We start from the raw sequence: 24,575 nt of genomic DNA on the forward strand, positions 1-24,575 counted from the left end.
ACTGAAAAATGAAACTTGCTGCCATTGAGTCAATGCCGACATACAGCGACCCACTGGGACAGAGTAGAACTGCTCCTGGGGGTTCCAAGACGGTAGCTCTTTGGGGGAGTTATATAACATCTCTCTCCAATAGCGTGGCTCTGGTTTCACATGGCTGGGCTTGCGATTAGCCTCCCAGAGCAAAACCCACTTTGCTATGGAAGTAGAAGTCTTAAAATATTGCCTATTTGGGGCTTTGAAAGATTGAAGTTCCTCAAAATGCATTATGATAATTTTTGAACAACCTAGATACTAAAATGTAAAGCATTTAACCCTATATATGCATTCTGAATTATTTTTAAAATACTGAAGACAAATCAGTTTGTCAGCACACCAGCATGAGAGACAAGAAACAGCTTTCTAAACTGCAGAGTGTACATACCAATGTGGTCAATAGTTGATCATTTTCCGAAGGGCGTCATAGCATTTCCATTTGTCGGGGATGTAAAAGGGTTCAAAAATATGAGGAAATGGTGTGTCGTACCCGCATACTCTTGAGATAGGAGCCTCTAAGTTCAAGAAACATTCTTCCTGTACACAGAGATACATATGGTTTAACTTTCAGATTACTAGAATATATATAGAAAAACCATCTTTTCTTAAAGCAACTAATGTGAAACACAATTCTATCCAAGGACATGAAAATGAAAGCAGGTATCAAAGAGCATAGAGTGTAATCTTATTTCCCCCACAATATGTTTTTCTGTGTGCACACACATCATATGCTTACATGCAGGTCTGTTGTTTAAGTCACACCAGGCTCATACCAAACATATGCTATAAATAGAAGAGTTAAATGTGATTTCCATAATAAATATATTGAATTACTCTCCATGCTGACCAGACTCGGTGGGGGGTGGGAGGTGTCTGTCCAGACAATTCTGTCAGGAGTTATGAAGACATGGGAGAATACTGCTTATACATATAATGTTATTTTTATTGTTTTATCTGATTACTAGGGTCAACGTTTACATCTTGTGATTATATTGTTACTTACAGGAAGTACCTAAAAGAGCACATGACTCCCAGGAAAGGAAGGTGCATCGCAGTGTAAAAGTATGTAAACGCTATGTACTCCGATCACAAGTCACTCTCGTGGCCACTTAGTCAATTCTGACTCATCATGACCTTGAGGAACGCAGCAGAGCGCCCCCTGTAGGTTTCTGAATCTTTATGGCAGCAGAAAGCCTCGCCTTTCTCTGGAGGAGCAGCAGGTGTTTTCAACTTTCTGACCCTGCGGTTAGCACCACAACCCATAACCTACGATATCACTAGGCTCCCTTGATCACAAGTGGAGCTCCCCTAAGACAGCCTGGATTGGAACTGGACTTCCCACGGGTGTCTCCTCCTAAGGAAACTCTCTCTCTCTGGTGAATTTGACTCTGCTTCTGCACAGCATGAACCCATATTTGGGTAATATCTCGACTGCACTCTGTTGTCTGTCTCCCAGATGTGACTGATGGCAACCCGACCCACTTCTCTCTGACTGACGCACACTCACTCATCTAGCACTGGGCTCACACGCCCTAGGATGCCTTCCTTGACACCGCTTCCCTAACTCCACCTCCAGACAAGGTCCAGAGCATCTGCCCGAGTCCCCATACCATTCGGAACCCATGACAATTCGCGGGAGGTATTCAAGTATCAGTTTTCTTGGAGAAACAGTAAACTCCATGATTTCTAGAAAATTCACTCGAGAAAAGATATGTAGTAGTTAGTTCAAGGACTGTTTGTTGGCCTTTAGGAGTGTTTTCTAGTCCAGTCTGTTGGGGCACCACGCCCTGGCCTCAAAGTCCACCTTCAGTATTCTCTGAGGACCTCACCGCTCCGTTCCCTTGCTGTTCTGTTGCACCCCTTAGTGTTTTGCCTCGGTGTGGCGGGATCAGTTCGGGTGCAATTCCCACACTGTGTCTCCAGTGCTGTCCCCTGTAAGGCTATGGTCAGTGCGGGGCATCATGTCTCATAGCGGGGCTGGCCATATTGTGTTGTTTTTGTCGTTGGTTTATTGCTTGGTTTTGCTCTGTCTTGTTTTCGTGCATGTTATTATCTCCATGGATCTGCCTAAATAAGATAGGCTGGATCAACAATCTGGAGAAGAAAACAGAGGGACTGACAGTTTCAGGGGGACATGGGAGAGGGGGAGGTGGGGGGAAAGGTAGGGACAAGGGTACAACAAGTGATCCAAATTGGTGGTGAGGAAGGTGTGGGAGGCCTAGTAGGGTATGATCAAGGGTAATGGAACCAAGAGGAATTGCTGAAACCCTGGTGGGAACTGAGCATGATAGCAGGATTGGAGAAAAGTCAAAGGAAAGAGAGGAAAGAGCTGGGAGGCAAAGGCGTTTATAGAAATCTAGATAAAGACATGTACATATGCAAATATATTTATATATGTGGATTTAGAAATAGATCTCTGTGCATATATTTATAGGTTTAATATTAAGGTAGCAGAAGAACATTGGGCCTCCACTCAAGAACTCCCTCAATGCAAGAATACTTTCTTCTATTAAAATGGCATTCTATGATGATCACTTTCCCGACAAAACCACTGAAGACAAAGTGGGTGAAGAAGCAAATGTGGTGAAGAAAGTTGATGGTGCCCAGTTATCAAAAGAGATAGCATCTGGGGTCTTAAAGGCTTGAAGGTAAACAAGCGGCCATCTAGCTCAGAAGCAACAAAGCCCACATGGAAGAAGCACACCAGCCTGTGTGATCTCGAGGTGCCAAAGGAACCAGGTAACAGGCATCATCAGAACAAAAAATCGATTTCTTCTAGCTCCTAAATGTTTCCTCCCTCCCTCCGCCATTATCATGATCCTAATCCTACCTTGCAACTCTGGCTAGACCAGAGGATGTACACTGGTACAGAAAGGAACTACAAACACAGGGAATCCAGGGCAGATGATCCCTTCAGGACCAGTGGTGTGAGTGGCAATACTGGGAGGGTAGAGGGAGGGTAGGTTGGAAAGGGAACCGATTACAAGGATCTACATGTGACCTCCTCCCTGGGGATGGACAACAGAGAAGTGGGTGAAGGGAGACATCAGACAGGGAAAGATATGATAAAATAATTTATAAATTATCAAGGGTTCATGAGGGAGGGGGTAGTGGGGAGGGAGGGGAAAAATGAGGACCTGATGCCAGGGGCTTAAGTGGAGAGCAAATGTTTTGAGAATGATGAGGGCAATGAATGTACAATTGATGTATGTATGGATTGTGATAAGAGTTGTATGAGCCCCTAATAAAATGATTTTTAAAAAAGAGATGTAGTAAAATGTTTCAAAGTTAAATTTTAAAATAAAATTCAAAACAGTTGAAAGATTTATCTAAAATGATGATTAAAATATAAGAAAAACAATATTGATTTTACCATTTACAGCTATTGCCGGGAATAAAACCATTGGTTTTTACTCATGTATTTATACATTCCCTTGCTACATTGTGGTACAGTGAAATTTCTTAATACGGCTCTTCTACCCAAGTCTCTATAACTCAAGCCAAATGATTGCTGGGGCTCTGCCAACAGAATAGATGTCGTTACCAGCCCCCCAGCTAGAGGATGAGCCATGTGTGAAGAGGATGGGAGGGAGAGAGCCCTCAGGACCATCAGCAGAGCACATTCCAGATCTCTGTACAAGTGGGATGTATAAATGACTGCTCAAATTAAAAAAGGTAAATACAGTTAGGACAGGAAAATCTGCACCTACTCAAATCGCTTATGCATGCAGTAAAGGGTATGTGCAGGTGGGGTGTCGTGGAGGTGACCTGCTTTGGCTATTCAAAGGGGAAGGAAAGTCCAAATCCACCCAATTGCCAAACTGGGTCAGCCGTGCCTCCACATTCCATCGCTGACTACCCGACACCAGCAGTCCGCCACCTGTGCCGGCTCCAACCACTCGTTGCAATGGTCACCTAGAACTCACAGGCAGTGTTCACACTTATGGGAGTTCCTTAGGGAAGTTAATAGGTTATGGCCAGTTGGGATCGTTAAACATGAAGGATAGAGTAATCGGTCCACAGCAACATCGTTCCTCAGCCAGCAGTCAAAACTCTCTCCTGTCCTCAGTCTCTCGGCCTTTGCCTCTATGGGCCTAGAAGCCAGCCTGATGGTCACACTGTCTCACAGTTCCTTACTCCTCTTGCTGCTCGCCTTGCATATGCTGACGGACCATAGCAGGTCAGCTATGCCTCTCCCCCACCCCACAACCAACCCACTCACACCCTTCACTACATGTTTAACTGATTTGAGTAGGTGGAAATATTCTTGTCCTGACTGTGTTTATAATTTCTAATTTGAACAGTCATTTATAAATAATGGAATACTAATCCTGCCTGTTAAATTCCTGCCCTCTGTGTTTATTTCTCCCAGTGAGGGTGTGCTCGGGCAGACAGGACCATTTGTTTCCAAAAAGAACCAGATATTCACAGCTTTTTCCCTGCCACTAATACTCATTGTGACATATATGATTAAACATCAAAAGCATGTTAATGTCTCCTAGCAACAGGGAATCATTAACAACAGTACAACTTTTAATACACATACAGCTCAAAGAGTCATCTAAGAGTTTCCACTACCAATAAGCTCAAAAAAAAAAAAGGATGACAGATTAGGTGGATTGTTTCTTGATTGCAACAAGGAAATTTAAAGGCTCTAAATGGTCGATTAGGACTAACGAGTTTTATTACTTCAGCGACACAGGCTGGCTTCTAGCTTCCCTACTATCATGCTCTTCACAAACTGTCCACAAACACAGCAGAATAAAGAAAATCAAGGGCGAACTCTTTCACTAGTGCCACTGACTTCACACTTGCTGTAAAATACTGTTTTTTCCAAAATAGTAACCTGAAGAACTGGCCTAACACAAAATGATGGCTGTTAAAAATCATTCCTTTCAGTTTACTGAGTAACAACATCATACTTTTTTTTTTTTTTTTGCTAATTGCAATGCTCTTAATTCTCCTAGTATGTGAGAATTGTTCTTTCTAGGAACACATCCATACTTATGTAAAGGTCTGGAAACTCACACCTGATCTGTAAACTGTGGTTACTTTTTTAGGCTGGGAAAGTAGGGAGATGAGAAAAGGCTTTATTCTGTACTTTTATGTATTATATGCACCAATAGTTTTTGAGACATTTTTAATTGAATGGTCAAAATAAAAAAAGTAAAAATTTTAAAAACCTAATTCTTATGGGAATACAAGTTTGTATGTGTTACTGACATTTTCAATCTTACATGTAAGGTTTCTTTAATTTGTGAAAATTTTACTGTATATTATAAAAAATTAAATGAACATAAAGCACCAAAATAAATATAAAATGTCCAAATCCCCAGAGATAATTCAAGGATATAAAAAGAATAGATAAGGTGTTTATTTTTTTTAAATCATTTTTGGGGGCTCATAGAGCTTTTATCACAAACCATACGACCATCCATTGTGTCAAGCACATTTGTGCATTTGTTGCCAGCATCATTTTCCAAACATTTGCTTTCTGCTTGAGCCCTTGGTATCAGTTCCTAAGGTGTTCAATTTTATAAGCATATTCCCTGACTTACTGAAACAGCTTGAAATTCTAATGCGTTGTAAACTAAAACTCATTAAAAAGGAAGTTTAAATTATTTCTTCCACAGATTTGTGTTAAGACTTTTATTAAAGCAGTTGGGCATGTGATGTTTGGACTAAGCAGGTGTACAATGCTTCTTCCTATATAAAAGTTTTTTGTGTATTTATATGTTTCTTCTTACAGTCAAGATGCAATAGTAGTTACTGATGATGGGAATGTGAAAGTTGGGGACAATATAAGAGATTTATAATTGAAATAGAAACAGTGGTCTTCAATAGAAACAATGCTGATGTTTGCACAATAAAATTTTGCAAGACCAACAATCTAATCATTGGCAATACTTTTCCCCCATGAAAAAAATACGGGGTCACTCTACATGTATACCTCACCAGATGGGCTACCAGGTAGTAAACTGACTACATCTGCACAAAGAAATGATGGAGAAGCTCAATACCATTGGCCAGAAAAATGCAGGGGCCAACTACAGGAGCAGATTGTCAGTGACTCCTGCACGAGTTCAAGTGAAAGTCAAGAAAATTAAAACCAGTCCAAGAGAGTCACGAATTTTAGTATATTCTTTCTGAATTGAGAGATCATCTCCAGAATAGATGTCATACTGGAACTCTCATGACATGAAGGCCATCGGACATAACAAAAGGAAATGTTTATCAGAGACAGGAAAGAAAGAAAACGTCAACATAGATGTCAGAAGAGACTTTGAAACTTGCTCTGGCAAGTCGAGTAGCTCAAGTGAATGGCACAGAGAATGAAGTAGAAGACCCGAACTGGAAATTTCCAAAGGCAGCTCCACGGGGTAGCGTCGAGCATCATCATAAAATGTGCAAAGGTCTGGTCTCGAGTTAGAAATCACAAAGGAAAGAATATGTTGAGCATGTCTCGAGCTGAAAGCACTGAAGAAAAGGCAGAATCTTAAGTTGCAGTGCTGAGGGATTCAATGGGCACCTTATTACGCGATGCAGGAAGCTTCAAAAGTAGAAGAAAGGTATACACAACGTCACAGTACCAAAAAGAACTGGTCAGTGTTCAATCATTTCGGGAGATAGCACACTATCAAGAATATATGGCACTGGAGGAAAAGGTCCAGGATGTACTTTAGGCATTATCGAAAACCAAGAAAACAGGAAATGAATGAATGTGGGATGGGGCAGGGAGCACTAGAATTGACTGTGATGAAGTATATACAACTGCTTTTAAAGCAACTTAACCATGGAAGTGTATGATATGTGAATTTTGTACCAATAAAACTATCAAAATTAAGTATTTTTTAAGGATCTAGGAATTTTTGTAATACCCATTCAGATATTTCAACAACTGGATGAAATATTGGGAGTGTTCATTGGTCTATGCCAAGAAATCTGGAGAACTGTAACCTGGCCAAACAATTGGGTAAGACCCGCCCCAAAGAAGAGTGGAACAACAGCACAGCAACGTTACTGCACGGTATCATTGGTAACGCTCAGGGAAGCTTAGCTGAAGAAGAACTGTAAATGGCTGTAGCAGCACATCGACGGGGGCATCAGAAGTTCAAACCAGATTCAGATCAGATGAGGAAGAAGGGATTTATCTCATGGCGGATGCCAGAAGAACAACTGAATGCCGAGGCTAACACGAAGATGTTTACTTGGGTTTTATTGACTATGTAAAGGCATGTCACTCTGTGGAGTGTAACGAATTATGAGGAACAGTGCACAGAATGGGAAACTAGTTCGCTCATTGTGTTCTGGAATCTGTACATAGACAAAAAGGCAGCTAACTGAACAGAACAAGGGGACACGGTGAGGCTTAAAATCAAGAAAGGTGTGAGCCACAGTTGTACCCTTCCACCCTATTCTTCCATCTGCATGCTGTGCAAATCATCTGAGAGTTTTGCTTATGTGCAGAACAAAGCATCAGGACTCGATGAAAACATCTGAAGACCTGCTGGACGCAGAGCGCACAACCTGGCTTGCTGAAAGTGAGGAAGGGCTGGGGCATTTGCTGCTGACAATCACTGACTCTAACCTGCTGATGGATCGCTGCCCTCAACAAGAAAGCAAAAAGATCAGCCCCGGACAAATGAGCAACTTCACGAGGCGTGCGGAAAACACTGGCATCAAGGGCTCCTTGTAGCTGGAGCCCCCATCAATGCCCACGGGAGCAGCAGTGAAGAAACCACACAACGTACTGCACTGAGCAGCGCTTCGGCAACAGGACTCGCTAAAGCAGGCCACCTGAAGCACTAAAGTGCTCTTGACGGAAACCGTGGTACTGGCAATCTCCCAGGATGCATGTGAAAGGAGGCTCAGAAAAGAAGGGATTCTTTTACACTGTGGTTTTGGCAAAGAATACTGAATATTCCTGAGAAGGATGATGACTATGTCACTGAACAGAATAAACAGAAGGTTCCTCTGCGTTACAAATGAGGAGAGTACATCGCATGTATTCTAGGCATGCTATTGGGAGACATCGGTCCCTGGAGAAGGGCGTCATGCTTGGTCAAGTAGAGGGTCCGCAGAAAACAGAAAGACGCTTCCAAGATGGGTTGGCACGATGGCTGCAGCAACAGACGCCAACATAACAACATTTATGAGGACGGTGGGAGCCCGGGAAGTGTTTTATTCTGATCGATACAGGTTGCTGAGAGTTAGAACTGACTCGGCAGAACCTAATAACAGCATATGTTTCTCTGAGAAGCTATCAAACAGTCCTCTTTGTTCGTCTCAGCTTTCTTATACAGATCACACACACACACACACACACACACACTCACACACACACACTCACACACGCACACACACTCACACACACATTCACACACACGCACACTCACGCACACACACACGCAAACACTCATGCACACACTCACACACACACTCTCACACACACACTCACACACACACACTCTCACACACACATTCACTCACACACACTCACACACACACACTCACGCACACACTCACGCACACACTCACACACACACATTCACACACACACACACACGCATGCACGTACACCCAGTAGCAAAAGAAATACACAAATCCTAGAGCCACATTGGCAGATTTAGAGATTTACATTCCAGATTAATCTCCTACAAAGTATATTATTATAAACTGCATTATGAAACAGCAACTATGGCAATACATGGCCCCTGAATTTCCAAGATGATTTGATTACGCATATTCTCTGATCATGGGAGGTCGAAGCACACAAACAATTCAGCAGACTCTACTAAGTGATTTCTGATTCAGACATTATGATACAAATCCAACTGGGAGTCCAAGAATGGTCTCATGGAGAGGGCTGTTGAGGGTCACATGTAGTGGCCGGACATGGCTGACATGAACTGGCCAGGGCCCAGTGTCCTCTCCTACGTGGGACAGGGACGGACGTGACTGCGGTGGCAAAGCAGACCGAAGTGTAACACGTCACCAGGGCAACTGAGGAGGCCACAGGGAGCATCCGGGAGAGACACTCCTTCAGCTGGCAGGCCTAAAGGTTCGTTGAGGGTCCAGAGGTGTGGACTGAAAATGAGCCCCCACAGAATCATGGCCCAATACAAGAATCCGTACCTGCTGGGGGTTCACATTTAACGATAGGGTGCTGAGAGAAAGTCAATATTGCTTTGTCAGGAATTCTAGAGTATACTTCTGAAGCTGCCTTGTCTGTATAAAATGTTAAGGATATTCATTATATTTGAGTCATATTTTATCTTACTCATTTTAACAAATCCGGGAGGTACACGTCACGTCCCATCTCGCAGGGGAGGAATCCAAGGTCCAGCGCGGTGCAGCTGAATGATCTGACAGGGCCCTGCTAGTCACAGTCCTGGAACGCCCACCAAGTGAGGAGGGGGGACCATGCATGCATGAGATGCTTGTGGCCCACCCAGGGCATGTGGCTAGCATGCTAATACTGTAGATAACGGCCATGGCATTCCGAGGGTGAACTCATGCAAACAAGAGGCATGAAGCCCTAACGGGGGCTTGGTCAGTTTTGCCACCACACTAGGTTTCAAATGTGCCATCCCAGAGGCAAAGAGGAGGACCTCGCGGCCATCACAAAGAGGCAGGACAGGGGCACATGAAAATATTGAGACACTGAACCTCCTCCATCCAGGAGACAGAGAGCCGTAACACCAGCGGCAAAAAAGCCGTGGCACAGAAGTGGCAACAGCAATGCCACAGCAGTCACAGAACCACGAGACCAGCAGGAGATGGCGCAGTGGACCCCGAAGGACACAGAGTGAGAGAGCTGAGGGCTTTCCGGCAGGAGACTTACTGGCAGGGTGATGTGCCTCCCAAGCACTTCATCCAGGGAGCTAGATCTACTGATCCGTGGAGGCACACTGGTGGAGTGGGTGCTGGGGTATGTATGCAACCCAAACCCCATTGCCATGGAGTTGATGCTGACTCGCGCGGTTTCAGAGGCTTTGTAAATCTTTACGGGAACAGACAGCCTTGTCTCTTTCCACCAAGCGACTGGTGGGTTTGAACTGCCAAAGTTGTGGTTAACAGTCCAGTGGTTTACCTGACAGCACCCAGGGCTCCTTTGGGCATTTATCAGCAGAGCTAAAAGAACTCTGTAGTAATTGCCCAAGCAGGGCATGGGACCAGGCTAGGGGTACAAGGATGGTAAGAGGCATGTCCCCAGGAAAGGCTGTCCTGGTAAAATAGGTGATTGCTCAACATTTTTTACCCTGATCATTAACTAGATTAATAATCCCACAATTGTGAGGATTGTCTGTGAGTTCAGTGGGATCACTGCAAAGAACTATGGAGCCAGCAGCAAGGCAGAGCGTGGTATCGGAGCTGGTGAAAAGCTGGGAGGGTGGCGGCGTGTCTGACTTTGCCCTCATAAGAAATGCTCCTGCGCTGTTGGTAGTGATTCTCTCTCCCTCTCGTGAGGCTAAAGGAGTTCACACACTACTCCACATCACTTTGGCGCAGGGCAAAGGAGCTTGCACAGAGGCGAAGAGCTACCTACACAAGAGGGCTTCAAAAGATTTGTGGGAAAATAGGCTTAAGAGAGAGCAGACATTTTGTCACGGAATCATTTTAACAAATCCCTATCATATCACCTGGTGCAGTCAAATCAGCCTCAAAAGAGACCTCAAAGTCCTTGCTCTTAGTCATTTTGCTGTAAAACTTACAACATCACATCTGAAGACAATCATAACCAGAATAAATAAAGGGCACAAAAAAGCATGGTGAAATGAAAGGCAGCCTGGGATTAAGGTTCTCCGCCTTTCCAACTGCATCTTTGAAGGCATACTGAGTGGTAAAATCCGTCTCGGAGCAGTCTTCCACTTACATAAAGGAGGCAAAAGGTATACCATGCGAAGAAATCGAAGACACCAGTAGCACATGGTCTTTACTCTCAGGAACCTCCTCAGCTAATCTGAATGATGTAAATTGGCATACTTTAATTTGTTTATAGATTAGTCACCTGGGTTGATATGTACCTTATGCACAGAAAAGGAAGATGACCACATGACATAATTCCAAATCACACAAAAAAATCATAGACACAACAAATTATCTTGATTCACCTACTGTAACAAAACAAATTTTATAAGTATATTGTGGAAATTAGGAAGGAGGGAGATCCAGGAAATTTTCAAGCAGATAACAACAAGTTTAAATAAATAAATGGGATCTATTATTGTTTTAGAGCCCTTGTGGCCATAGTGGTTTATGTGTACGGCTGCTAACCAAAAGGCTAGCAGTCAAAACCACCAGCCACTGCTTGGGAGAAAGATGAGGGAGGGTTTCCACTCCCATAAAGAGGCACGGTCTCAGAAAACAGAAGGGGCAGTTCTATCCTGATGTACAGATAGGGTTGTTACGAGTCAGCAATGACTAGGTGGTGGTGAGTTTATTATTATTATTTTAAGATATATAGAATATTATCCATTAGTTACATAATTTCATGTTAACTTGCTAAGTGCAGGGGTGGAGGCTAGCCTGTCAATCAGGTCACAGCCTGATGGCGCCGCCCTGTGGGCGTGGCCTTCGCATGAGGATTCTGCAGAGGCTAGTGTCACTCTCTGCTTGCACCTTCCTGTTGAAGAGCCCCGCTCAGAGAGCTGGAGGAGCCACATGGAGACCCGCATCAGCACTGAGCTGCTCCCACTGCCAGTGGATCCACAAGACTTTGTACCCACCGGTCTGTGATCTTCCTGCATTCTGCATCATTGCATTGACTGCGTGAATCTGAGGAAAGAGTTTTGAACTAGCATCGGACATATGAGCTAATATCAGACTTGTGGACTTGATCTGGACTGGGCTGGGGCTTTTTCTTAATATACAATTACACTTTGATATAAAGTTCTTTCTTATAAATATATGAGTGTCTCTGGATTTCTTTCTTGAGTTAACCAGGACTAACATACACAGATTTATCAAAATTAGGTATGCTAAGTTTATTTCTATATCAGTGACTATAATATATACTGTATATACTCGAGTATAAGCCGACCCAACTATCAGCCAAGGCACCTAATTTTACCATAAAAATTGCATTAAAATATGCTGAAAATTATGGTCTGTATATGAATATGTAAATGTATTCCTTAGGATTTTCATGTAATCACTTAAGATTTCAACACCTCACCCCATTTCCTTTTTCAAGTTTTAAGCACATCAATCAAAAATTCTTTTGTCACACTACCCCAGGAACTACACCACTGAAATCACAGTCTCAGTCATTCCATGCTCTGGCTTTGGTCACCCTAAACAAAATCCTTTTGTTCTTGTTTGTTTGTTTGTTTTTTATGCAGTGCAGCATAATATAACTGATACAGCATGGAACCTGGAATTCTATCTGAAAGGAATCTTTGTTCTACCCTGGTTTAACTTCTCTGAAGTTTTGTTTACTCAATTACAAACTAGAAATATTAAAAATCCTGCATGATGCTATTAATCTATTGTAACTATTATTAGCTTATCCACTTGTCTTTCTAGATTATGAGGTATCTTCTGCAAAGTACCTAATTTTATGACTGTAATTATATTGTAATACTCAGTAATTTCTAGTTGTTTCTTCTTCATCATAACCAGCTTCTTTTTAAGTATAAATGAGTTCCTGGCTTAAAATAAAGGCAAGGTATTTGAAATGACAGTTCAAACCACCATGGAAGCATACAGAACAAACCCGAGAAATCACACACCTTACTGCAAGGGTGGGTAAACAGCTACCATTTATGGAACATTTATTCTGTCTTACAGAAGGATAAGAAAATAACACAACAAGCGAACACAATCTTTGTGTTAGTAAGCAGGCCAGGGGCGGTGGGCAAACAGGCTGTGCTGAGCAACACCGTGCGCAGGTCGGAGACTGGCAGCGCTGCTGCAGCCCCCTCACGGAGCTGCTAGTGGCAGGTGTCACCTCAGGTCAAGGTCAAGGTCAAGGAGGGAATTCACACGCTTGGGAAACCGCTTTTCCCCCAGCACTGCTACTTCACTCTGCGCCTGATCGTCTGCTTTTAGAAGGCTGAGGAAAAGAACAATAGCAGACTAAGACCAAGCAGGCAGGCTTCAGAAAATGGAAAGCTAGTATCACAAAACAATTGCAGAAAAATTAAAAACAAGGATAAATGCACCACTGAGACAGAGAGCAGGTTTTTCATCAGCGTTATGGCAGAACACAGCAGAACCTGGAAACCAACTGGCTGAAAACAGCCCCTGGGCTCGATGCTGTCAACAGCAATGATTGAGAGAAGATTGATCGAAGTGCCCAGGCAAGGATGTTTGTCTGAGTATGTTCCTGGGCACCGAGGTATCGGAGAAAATGAAGGAGCTGACGGACGGGCAACCAATGGATGTAGAAAATAAGACTTCAGCCTCATGACAACCTAATCACAGCCTCATCACAGCCTCATCACAGCCTCATCACAGCCTCATGACAGCCTCATCACAGCCTCATCACAGCCTCATCACAGCCTCATCACAGCCTCATCACAGCCATGGCCTTCTGGAGCTGAATCTTCCAAAGCTAATTTCCAACGTTTTCTTCCCCTTTTCTCATCTCCACATAAAACCGTTTCCTCATTTTTATTTCTATCATTTGTCTAGTGTTGCTAAGAACAATCTCAATTAATAAAAACTGGCCTTCTGCTTACAATATCTTTGGATCAATTTAAAAAATCATTCGTGCTCTGCTTGTCTGCTTTGTTTAATTCAAGAAAATTCCAGGATCATATTTCTTTCTTTCTAAGACTACATCGGAATAGGTTTCTTCCACTCAGTTCTTCTAATAACAGTTAAATACAGCGCACTTGTTTATATCTTTGTATCATCTTGAGTTGGAAACCTATAACAAAAATGTTAAACTGTGATAAGATAATAAGATTTAATATTTTCCCTATTTTCTTATAGATGGTTGATACAGAGCCTGCAAATCTATTCAAAAAAGTCAACAGCAGTGGGACATTATAACAAGAAGCTCATTGGAAATTAAAATGGTCATACGTGGCCCAGAGATGGGATCAAGACCTTTATGTTCCACGTTGAAAAATGAGGGGCACAATTTGCAGCTCCATTTCTAAGTAATAACTCAGAAATCTGATTTTTAAATTGCTTTGCAAACAAAAAGAGTAGAGGATATATCACAGAATCATGATTATATGACCATCATACATTTAAACTCTGAACATCTATTTGTTTCTGAGGGAAAAATTAAAGCATCAAATAAGACCTATAAATTGGACAATTATTATTTCTTCATAAAGAGAAAGTCATGACTGAATAGTTTGAAGTTATTTGCATGCTCTTGGTTTTAAACCTAAATATGTAACACTTAATCTTTGCTTTGATTTTTTTGGCATGTGCTTTTTAAATATTAAAACAACAGGGATTTTGCTTCTAAATACAACCAGTTCTACAGATGTCATAATTAGCAGTGTTAAGTTAATCTCAAAATTTTAAACTGAGAAAAATTAAAGTATTATTTCAAAAACATGTATAGCTGATATCTTTAAAGTTGCAAACTTCAAGATTTATATCAGTCCTAGTTATGTAGGTAGACATTTCCTGGTAGTGAACTATACTTCCAAATATTGTCATGGAATATTGATTTTTAAAACTTGTCCGCAGCCAAAATATGACTTGCAACAGATGAGAAAAATGATTCTGGTGTCTTGAATCACACTTTCCTGAGTCACAAAAAATCCTATAAAGGCACTGTGCCAGCAACTCAAAATTTATTTCATCACTGAATTAAATAAACACAACTCTACCAATGTAAAATTTAACATTTTTCACTTAAGCTAATGCTTTAAATAGTATCCATTATGTTTTTTAAAGCAGAACTTAGAATACACATTAATCTATACCAATTTTTTAAATAGTACAGACTATGAAAATCAGTTCTTCAGAAAGAAGAGACTAAGCTACCCACCCCCAAACCCAGTGAATACCTCCTTTAATGTTCGTGCTATGTTTTACTTTTCTAATACCATGCATGTGCAATGCATTCAATAAACACTTGTTGATCCAGTCTTTCATGTCTGAAATACACTTTAACCACCACAACTCAAGGAAACTATTTATGAACAACATAATTTTACCCGGCTTTGCCTAAAACATTACAGTCGACCCCAACTATTTTCTCAATGCTTCTTAAACTATAATCTTGACTAAACTGAAATCTGAGATCTTTATTATTTAACTTCACTGGGACTTCTTCAATGTCTGCTGACTGTGGGGTGTGTGTGTGTGTGTGTGTGTGTGTTTTAATCTGTCTATAGTGTCTAATGAAAATTACTGGTAATTTGGTATAATTTTTGGTATAATTTTTGTTTTCTAGGATTTCTTTCAGGTAAAGAATGGAACTCAATCATAAGTTATGATTCTTATTCTTATTTAAATTCAAATTCTATTTTTAAAACAGAAGTTTGTTTCCTAAAGTAAAACAGGGTTGTTATTTCTGATCTAAATGGGCTCCCCTGGATACAGCCTATGTACCTAAAACAAAGTTGACGAACAGCATTAAAATCTGCATAGAAATTGATTCATGGTTCAAATTCAGCAGTCATGTTAGAATATAAACATGTTGTAATATGAAATTATCTAGAATTTTTTATAATGAATGTGTAGAAACAAATAGAATTTCAAAGTAAAAATTAAACATTAAAATAAATAATTTCTCAATTGCTTTGAGATTATTATAACATACTTATACAATGGTGCGGCTTTATGCCCTCAAAACTAAATAACAAATTTCACTATTTTTTACCAGAAATTAATGAAAGCGAGCAAGGGAAAACTTGGCTTTTGTCATTTATAATCTTAGCTAAAAACACTCCTCTAAAAGAGTATATAGTACTGGTTTGAGTTCAGAGACCATACTAAATATTTCGTAAGTATTTCTTCACTTTAATTTCCATAAACACAAAAGTAGGAACCACAAGGATGCAAACCAGCACCCCATCCAAATTTGCCCAGACTAGTCTTGTGCTCTTACCAGAAGTCACCTTTGAATTTTCATTTCAAGAGATGTGAGAACAACGGCTTGAATTTCGCAACCCCCCGCCCCTTTCATCTTCCTGTAACACAATCTGTTTATTTGCTACAAAAGATATTTCCAGGTTTTAGAAGTCCACGATCTATAGTTTAAATTATCTTGGGACGTACTGTGTGTAGATTTTGACATTTAAAATGGGCTATATGTTCAATGAACACAGACACTGAAGCTCACAAGTTTTGCAGCTCAAAGCTCTTCCACACAGAAGAAGGCATTAACAACAGCCAAGCTTCAAAGGGGAATTTCCCTAGAGTGTGTCTTTGTCCTCTCCTGAACAGAGTCCTCTCCTGAACAAATCTCTCCAGAAAGGTAAGATTTCTGGTGTGCTTGCTAACAGGAAATTCAAAATACTCCCTGAAGCTCTGGATTTTCCTGCTTGTTTTCCACAAATGTCAGCGTCCAGTGAGTGATCTAACAGCCCGGGATGGTGCTCCGAGAGCAGGAATCAATCCCGGCTAAAGCGATGGCTGTCGTTACTTTGTTGCACGACAGGAAAAATGTATTTTCAGTTTGGAGAAAATTCCTATGAGGATTTACCCTTACCGGATTTCCCAACCTGTTCGAAGTTTCGAGGCTAAGTACAAACTGAAACTATCTAAATAGTTTCCCCTTATATGGAACCATCTTTTTAAAATAACAGTTCAGAAACTATACTTAAAACAAAACCAACAAAGCTACAAATATTTACTATTTTGTAAATTATGCTTTTTCCCCCTTACCAGTTCTTTTCACCTCTTTTTCCTTCTCTGTAACTATATTAAATTTCTACCCTTGAGTGTATGTTTAAAAGCATGTTAAAACAACTCGCTAAATATAAAAAAGGAAAGGAAGGGGAGGGGGCGGTGAGAAGAATCGACTTTATTTAATCTATAATGCCAACAGAGATGTGCCAAGACTTCCACTAAATTAAACACATTTTTTTCCTTTTTAAAGTTAATCCTAGGTACCATAGCAACACAGTCTTTAATGCTAGGCTTTGCGGTATGAATAAATCAGCCCAAATTATTTTTGAGCAATTTAATTCTGGTCATTAGAGCGCTACAATTTTGTTATAAAACACAGCAGAAAGAGATGCTCTAGGTTACCAACGCTTAGGTAGAGGGAACCCAAAAGAATGGTTCACTAGACTGCAGGAGTGAATTTATTTCTGCCCTCTCAAGTTCAGCGAGGGAACACATGAACAAAGCAAACCAGTCTCCACAGGAGCCTCTGACCCACATGAGAAAGGGCTGGTCAGTGTTCTCATTCTCTGTCTGCAGGTGACTTTCCCCTTGACCCAGCCAGCCAGGAGCACAAACCCATCAATTGTAATTTAAATAACATAGAATGCAGGCCCCAACACAAAAGTTCCTCTTTACCGGATCATCGAGGTGTCTACATTCTAATTTGGTTTTATTTCTTACAGACAGGCATTTCAGGCTGGCTGCCTGTGCATTTGCAAACACAATTTCATGTGAGAACGTCAAGAACTGGGCAATACTTCAGAAACAGTGAGACAATAGACATGCTGCCTTTTTATACATGTAGAATTGGCTAAACTTGCATGCTGATAAACTGAACCTAATTCACCATGTATTCTCCAAAGTTCCTATTGCTTTCTTGGTGCAGAGATATTTCAAAAAAGCATGATTAGGCAGTGACTGGGATTTAATTGTAGATACTTTTATTGTCAAAGGTTAAAATATAATATGAAATTAGAAATGTTCAAAAAGGCTCTTTGTTAATAAATTTGATGAACTAAATTTATGTAGTTCATGGAAAAGGATAACATTCTCATAGCTATCTTGATAAATGAAGGAAGGTGGACTATTTATTGACTACAAGAAATTCAATCAGATGCCACAATTAGGAGTGAGAGCCTGAGAGTCAGAGCACGGACTTCCCCCAGAGGGTCACTGGAGCCTACATATCTGTCACACACCACAGATAATGATGCGCATAAGCATAAAAGGAAACACAAAATAACCACGTGTGCAATCCCTGGCTACTAGCCACACACATTACAGAGGCCAACAGAAAGGAAACACATACTGTTCTTGTGCTTATCAGAAACGGAGCACGTAAGTGTGTGCAGAAAACACACAAAACAGGCATGCACTTGAGGGAGGGGGGAGTGGGGAGGGAGGAGGGGAAAAAAAAAGAGGACCTGATGCAAGGGGCTTAAGTGGAGAGCAAATGCCTTGAGAATGATTGGGGCAGGGAATGTATGGATGTGCTTTATACAATTGATGTATGTATATGTATGGATTGTGGTAAGAGTTGTATGAGTCCCTAATAAAATGTAAAAGAAGAAAAGAGAAAAAAATGATTAGGGCAAAGACTGTACAGATGTGCTTTATACAATTGATGTATGTATATATATGAACTGTGAAAAGAATTGTATGAGCCCCAATAAATTGTTAAAATTTTAAAAAAAAAAAAAAAGATGTTTACACGGTTTGGGTGCCAGAATGATTCACTGTATTCATGGATCTGTTTGCAGTAAAGAGGGACACCCTCCCACACCAAAAAAAAAACCAAAAAAAACAGGCATGCACTTAACAGCAAGAGATACTTTTATTTAATAATATAATAATTTATATAATTCCAAGAAATCCTTGATTTCGACCATTTTATGTGGTGACAAACACAGCCATACGGTACAGAGAGGTACACGTGGTGGTTGTGTTGGTATTTGAACCACTTGTCCTGGTATACTTGGGCACTGCAATAGACTCTGACTTAAAAGTGGGCAGAGCCTGCTCTTCCTGCTATCAAGCATTAAGCCTACAAGAAGAAAACCTGGTGGGAGAGTGCCTGACTGTCTACGTCAAGTCCAATCATGATTATTTTTAGTGCATTTTTGTTTGGGGGAGGGGAACTTACTGGGAAATGATGGTTCTCTTTAAGTGGCAGGAAGTTAAACTTGGAGTCATGTGTTCATTTCATTTACATACCTTCTGGGATGAGGATGTGCACATTAGAAAAGGTGGACTTAACTTCAGCTAATTAATTACTCGCGGTGCCCTGGGTGATGCACTGGGCTGCTTACCCAAGGTCAGTAATTTGGTGGGAGACAGGTGAGATGGTCTGCTCCCTCCAAGATTGACCGTTGAGGACACCCGGGGTGGTTCCACTGTGTCCTCCCTGTAGGCTCTCTGAGTCAGCAGCAATTTAAGGGCAGTGGGTTTGTTTTGGATTTTGCTGGAGCAGAGAATCTGAGCTGCCACTTGAGTTCTGAAGCTGATTTTGAAAAGAATAGAAAATTCTAGTTATGATAGGCTACATGCTCAGTTTTCTCCACAATCATTTAAAAAAACACTGAAGTGCTTCATCAGGAAATTAAGTCTGCTTCTGTCATTTATTTTCATATCTATGAAATCATTTAGATGAAGTTATGTAGCTAAGTAATTTGATTAAGACTGTGGCCTATTTATGATATATTAGGCCTGTGTTTTAAATAGAGTTCACAAATTTTACCCTAGCCTTGACTTCCACCAGATCTGAAATCTCATCGTCTCCTCACAGTCAATATTTGAGAGCTATATTCCAAGGTCAACTCACTGTGTAGAAACAACTTTCAGGAATATTTAAAGAAATGTCTTTCAAGAATTAAATTAATTTTGTTTTCTTAATTAAAACACATGCAACAGCACGACTCATTGCAATTTAAGTTCATCTTAAAATCAAATGTAAACACAAGTGTGCTGGCAGTTCCCTGGCTGGCCCGGGGCTGTTAGAGATCTGGAGGCAGCTCTCACGGCAGGGACAAAGTTAGCTGCTCATACGTAAGTGCCACCAAGTGGACATAGCTATCTGCAGACAGGTTCACGCCCTGCATGAAGCAAAAAGATCCCTGTTATCCCTAAAAAGCACCATTTTTTAAAAGTTCCATTAAAAAAAACTACATTTACAGGTACACACACATGTATGCGCATGCATGTGGGTTTACAATGCATTAAAATTTCATCATTTTCATTTCCAATACTCAAAATGAGCATGCCTGCATTCGACATAACAAATCATCAACCCACAAGGATTTTCCTTAGGTTTCCACAAATGCTAATTATGTAGCAAATCTAATTAAGTTCATATGATTCCGTTCAGCTATAAGTACTTCAGTTACTTCAGAACTGCCAAAAGGGATCTGAAGTGTCTCTTCTTACTCCAAAACAATCATGCTGCATGCCAAACTGATAACCGTTACCACAGCTGCCGCGCAAATGTGCAGGACAGACTGGCTGAGTAAATACAGTGTTCACACATTAGTCTGCGCGGCGAGCAATTTCAGACTCGGAATGACTGACTGTAGGTTTAGGTGCCTGTTATAGGAGTATTCTATATGAGTATTATTAAATCATTTGTTTCTCCCAGGATGGCTTAAGCAGATTTCTATAAGCCATGAGTTTCCTCAACTAAGAACATGTACTGACTGAAACGGAAAAACCCAGAGCTTACTGAATTCTTCTGAAAAGTTCTCCTGCTCTCGTGAAAGAAAGTAAAGATGGCTTTATGCGTTTGAGAACACATTTATGGAGTAATGAACTGGCAACATATTTAACCTGATATATATTACATAATTAGAAATGAATAATTTTCAGTCTCATAGGTAGAGATAAAAGCAGCATGCGGGTAAATCTGAGCTGTAAGGCTCAGCGACTTTTATTTCAGTGAGTCAAGTGGCTCATGGAAGGAAAGCCTTCTCAGGGAGTTCTCCGAAGTGACTCTATGGCCATGGCCATGGCCCCATGAGGCACTGTTGGATCACCACAGCAGCTCCCCTCCTTGCCGACATGCTCGGCTTCCCAACGCTGGAATATTCTGGAAACAAAATGCTTCTCTCTCTAGGCCCAGAACAACACGACCTAGTTTCAAGATTGAAACATACCACTTTATGCAAAACAAACAATTACCTTTACTGGCTGAATTATTTCATACAGATTCAAATTTGTAAATAAACATACACACCATTTCAAAACAAGGTAAAATCCTGACGTAAAGGCTCTGGAGGGTTGGAAATGGAGTGAGGGAAGTGTGTACACCCAGGAAGGGAGGAAAACAAAGGTCGTCAGGGAGCAAATGACGAATCCGGAGGAAACCTGAAAACAAGAATGCGACGCATTTCCACACAGCTCCGGAGCGGTTCTTACAAGAAGGACCCACCTCAGTAGTCATGTTCTCCGCTAAGTACTAGTATGCACAAGCAAGTGAGCATTTTCAAGATCAGCAGTACTATACTTGCTTCCTTACCAGACAGCTAAGTATCTGCCAGCTGTGCGCTGCTGACTCAGGCAGCAACGGTTAACCCTTAAAGCTGTATCTCAATTGAGGGATGCAAAATTGACTGTAAATTATCAAAGGCACTAATTTAAGCAGCACATTGCAGTGTAGGCCACTTCAGCCTAACTCCTAGCCCAGAGTTGACGTTTGAATATTTGCTGAGAGTATGATTGAATGTATGGATTCACCAAAGAATTCCGATTTTTACTTATGTTCTGTGTCTGAACACTCGTGGTCTTAATTACTGAAGAGGAAAAAAATATGAAGAAGACCAGAAACAGGGTGTAGAGATGATTCCTCATTCACAATCATAGGAAGTGGTCACTGGACCACAGGGACCCCTACTCATGCTCATCCTCCTGATGCCCCACTATTGCAACGGTGACCACGCCCCTCCAGTAGTTAACAGTGTTTTGTTTGTTTCCTGACTTTCCAAAGCATTTTATTATTTATTCTTATTCCTTCCACATCTCCAGAAAGACATGTACATATCCAAGTACAGCAATTGGGGTGGGGGGGGGGCTGCCCCTGATAGAGTGGAGGAGACAAAGGGGAAAACCAGATGGCTAACAGGCCAACCCTGGCAGGACCATAGCGATAAATGGTTTAAATATATATTTAGAATGTATTACATGGCATCCTCCAGGTGAACTCTCAGGATTCACGTATAAAAAAGCAGAAATATTATTAAGAGCGAGGCAGATTACTTGAGGGGGGTACAAACAATGGAGTGCTGAAAAAAGCCAGAGTCCATAAACAAAAGGAACAGACCATTTTTTTGTAACTGGGGGTGGGGGGGTGGGGGTGGAAATCAATTAATTCAGTAAAAACTTTTTAAGGGTCAGGAATGAAATGTCCACTTCTTGGGAAATTATAAAAACACAGGATTTTAGAATTGAAAGTACTTTGCTGTTGTTTGTGGCTAAATGAAATCTTTCTTATTGAATAGTCAAGTATCTTTTCTCTGCCCATAATCTACTACACACATCACTATTAACAGTGCAGGAATGACATCAAAAATCTCCCTGTGTACTCACTACTGGTTTCCTTCCCTGCCGCTTAGCCCTGCATCTGGCCCAGAGGCCGTTATGTTTATAGACTATACAGAAAAAGGCTGGAAACTAACAGAGTCACCTAGCAACATGCACAAAAGATCCTATTTTTTTAATGAAGGTTGTCTATTGTTCCTTTGGCAAAGAGTAGGAATCCAGTGAAGATAAAAGCAGACTTTCATTGCTCTGTTCATGGAGAGTTGGGACCAAAAAACACAAAAGGCCCTTCTTTCTCATTGATATCCTCTCTGTGTTTTCAGTAACCCATGGCTGATTATAATCCATCAAATTCTGGGCTACTACCATAAGAGCTCTGCCACCTAGCAACTCCAGGTGATTGTGACGTCGTCTAGAAATGAAGGTGAATTTTAACTACAAAGTTTGTTATGTACCCAAGTAGACAAAATTCTGAGGCTTATTTGTTCACGAGAATTGTCTTGATTTATAAAAAATTCTGATTATTTGAAAGTTCTATTTGGTGTGCATTAATACTTTAGAAATTTTAAGTAAATTCTAATCCCTTTTTTCACATTTGGAAAAGAAAGACAACATTTCTCAAATTCTTTGGGGGTTAGCATTAATGTTGTACTAAGAAGTAGAATATTTTGTTTGAAATCTATTATGAACTAAGTATATGCCAAGACTGTTTGGGCTCTGGCTTTTCCAGTCAATCATCACTACTGTCAGCATATGCTAATCATCATCTACACATGAAAAACAACTCCCATGGATCAAATGGAAAATGCCATTCATGAATTCCTTCAGGAGAAGCCATCGGAGCAGGCACCTGGCACAACAAACCTGGCACACAGTAGGCCCTCAACAAGAACCTAGCACACAGTAGGTCCTCAACAAGAACAAGTACACCTACAAATTCCAGTTTTCACCTATCTTAAAGTCTCCTTTCTGGCTGCGAGAATTGCAAAAGCTCATGTGTCAGTGTTGAACCTTTTAAATACTGATCACAGAAACCAAGTCAGCTTTGAGAAAAAATAACTTCAAACTTTAAATGTGACAGGTTGTCAGATGACTATTCTGACACTGGTAGATTTCCACTAAAATGGCAATCAGTGAAACGAAATATGAACACAGAACTAAAACAAAGTAGAGCGCACAAGAAAGGGGGGGATGTGCTTCAAAGGCCTTAGGAAATTCTTGCTTTTTGTTGGAGATTATTCTAAGTACTAAAATGTTAGAGATTATTCTGAGTAAGTACTGAGTAAATGTAATGATTATATCATTGTATTAGTGAAATAACCTTACAACTATACACAAAATCCCCAAGAAAAGTGTCAGAATCTGCTAATTATGGGTGCAGACTGTAAGGGAAACCAGGCCTGTGGTAGGATAATCCACCAGTTAAGACTAAAAGGGCAGGTTTTACTCAACAACAAAGTTCAGAGGGTTGAAAAAGTGGGAGGCATGGGGGCAGGACACAGAGAGAAATGTGGGGATGGGTGATGGACGTTCCATTGAGGGGACTGCAGGGGGTGACAGGAAACAGAATATGATGAACTGTTGAAGGGGTGCTTTGTAGACCTTCACCTCCTTCACAAAATTCACTGCCATCAAGTCAATGCTGATTGATAGAGAGAGACCCCCCCATGCAGGGCAGAGCTGTCCCCAGGAGTTTCTGAGACTGGGACTCTTTACAGGAGCGGAAAGCCCTGTCCTCCTCCCTCCGAGCAGCTGGTGGCTTTCTACTGAAGACCTGGGGTTAGCAAGCCAGCGCAGAACCACTAGGGATCCAAGGACAAAGACAAGCCTATAAACAGCAAGTCCCAGAGGAACAAGAGTGCCAAACAGCATGCTGAAAGGTGCTCTCGCTCGCGGTGACCGAGGACCCCAGAATGAAGGACCTGCTGCCCGAGTCCAAGTTCAGCTGCAGTATGGAGGTTCTAGTGTAGTAACTGTGGAGAAGAAGCTTCTTGTTTCCCACAAAATTGATCCCCCACTTTAAAAAATCAACTCTTTGGCTTCGATGGATTTTAGATTTATAGAAAAACTGCAATGGTATAGCGAGATTTCATATACCCCACACCCGTTTCCCCTTCTCAACACTGAACGCTAGCATGGAACATTTGTAGCAGTTAATGAACCAACACGGAAACATTATTATTAACCAAAGGCGATCCCTTATTCGG

At 41.2% G+C, this 24,575-nt stretch overlaps 1 protein-coding gene across 1 annotated transcript in view; it reads right to left on the reverse strand.

Moving 5' to 3' along the window:
- Positions 1-421: 421 nt before the first annotated feature.
- The window catches only part of BCKDHB (branched chain keto acid dehydrogenase E1 subunit beta), a 268,641-nt gene continuing 244,487 nt past the window's right edge, over positions 422-24,575 (reverse strand). The window contains exon 10 of the mRNA XM_075554842.1: positions 422-570. Coding sequence (XP_075410957.1) covers positions 430-570 — 141 coding nt within the window. The 3' untranslated portion in view covers positions 422-429. The remainder of the gene's footprint in view (positions 571-24,575) is intronic.

Source organism: Tenrec ecaudatus, chromosome 7 (genome assembly GCF_050624435.1).
Source record: "Tenrec ecaudatus isolate mTenEca1 chromosome 7, mTenEca1.hap1, whole genome shotgun sequence".
Taxonomy (NCBI): Eukaryota; Metazoa; Chordata; class Mammalia; order Afrosoricida; family Tenrecidae; genus Tenrec; species Tenrec ecaudatus.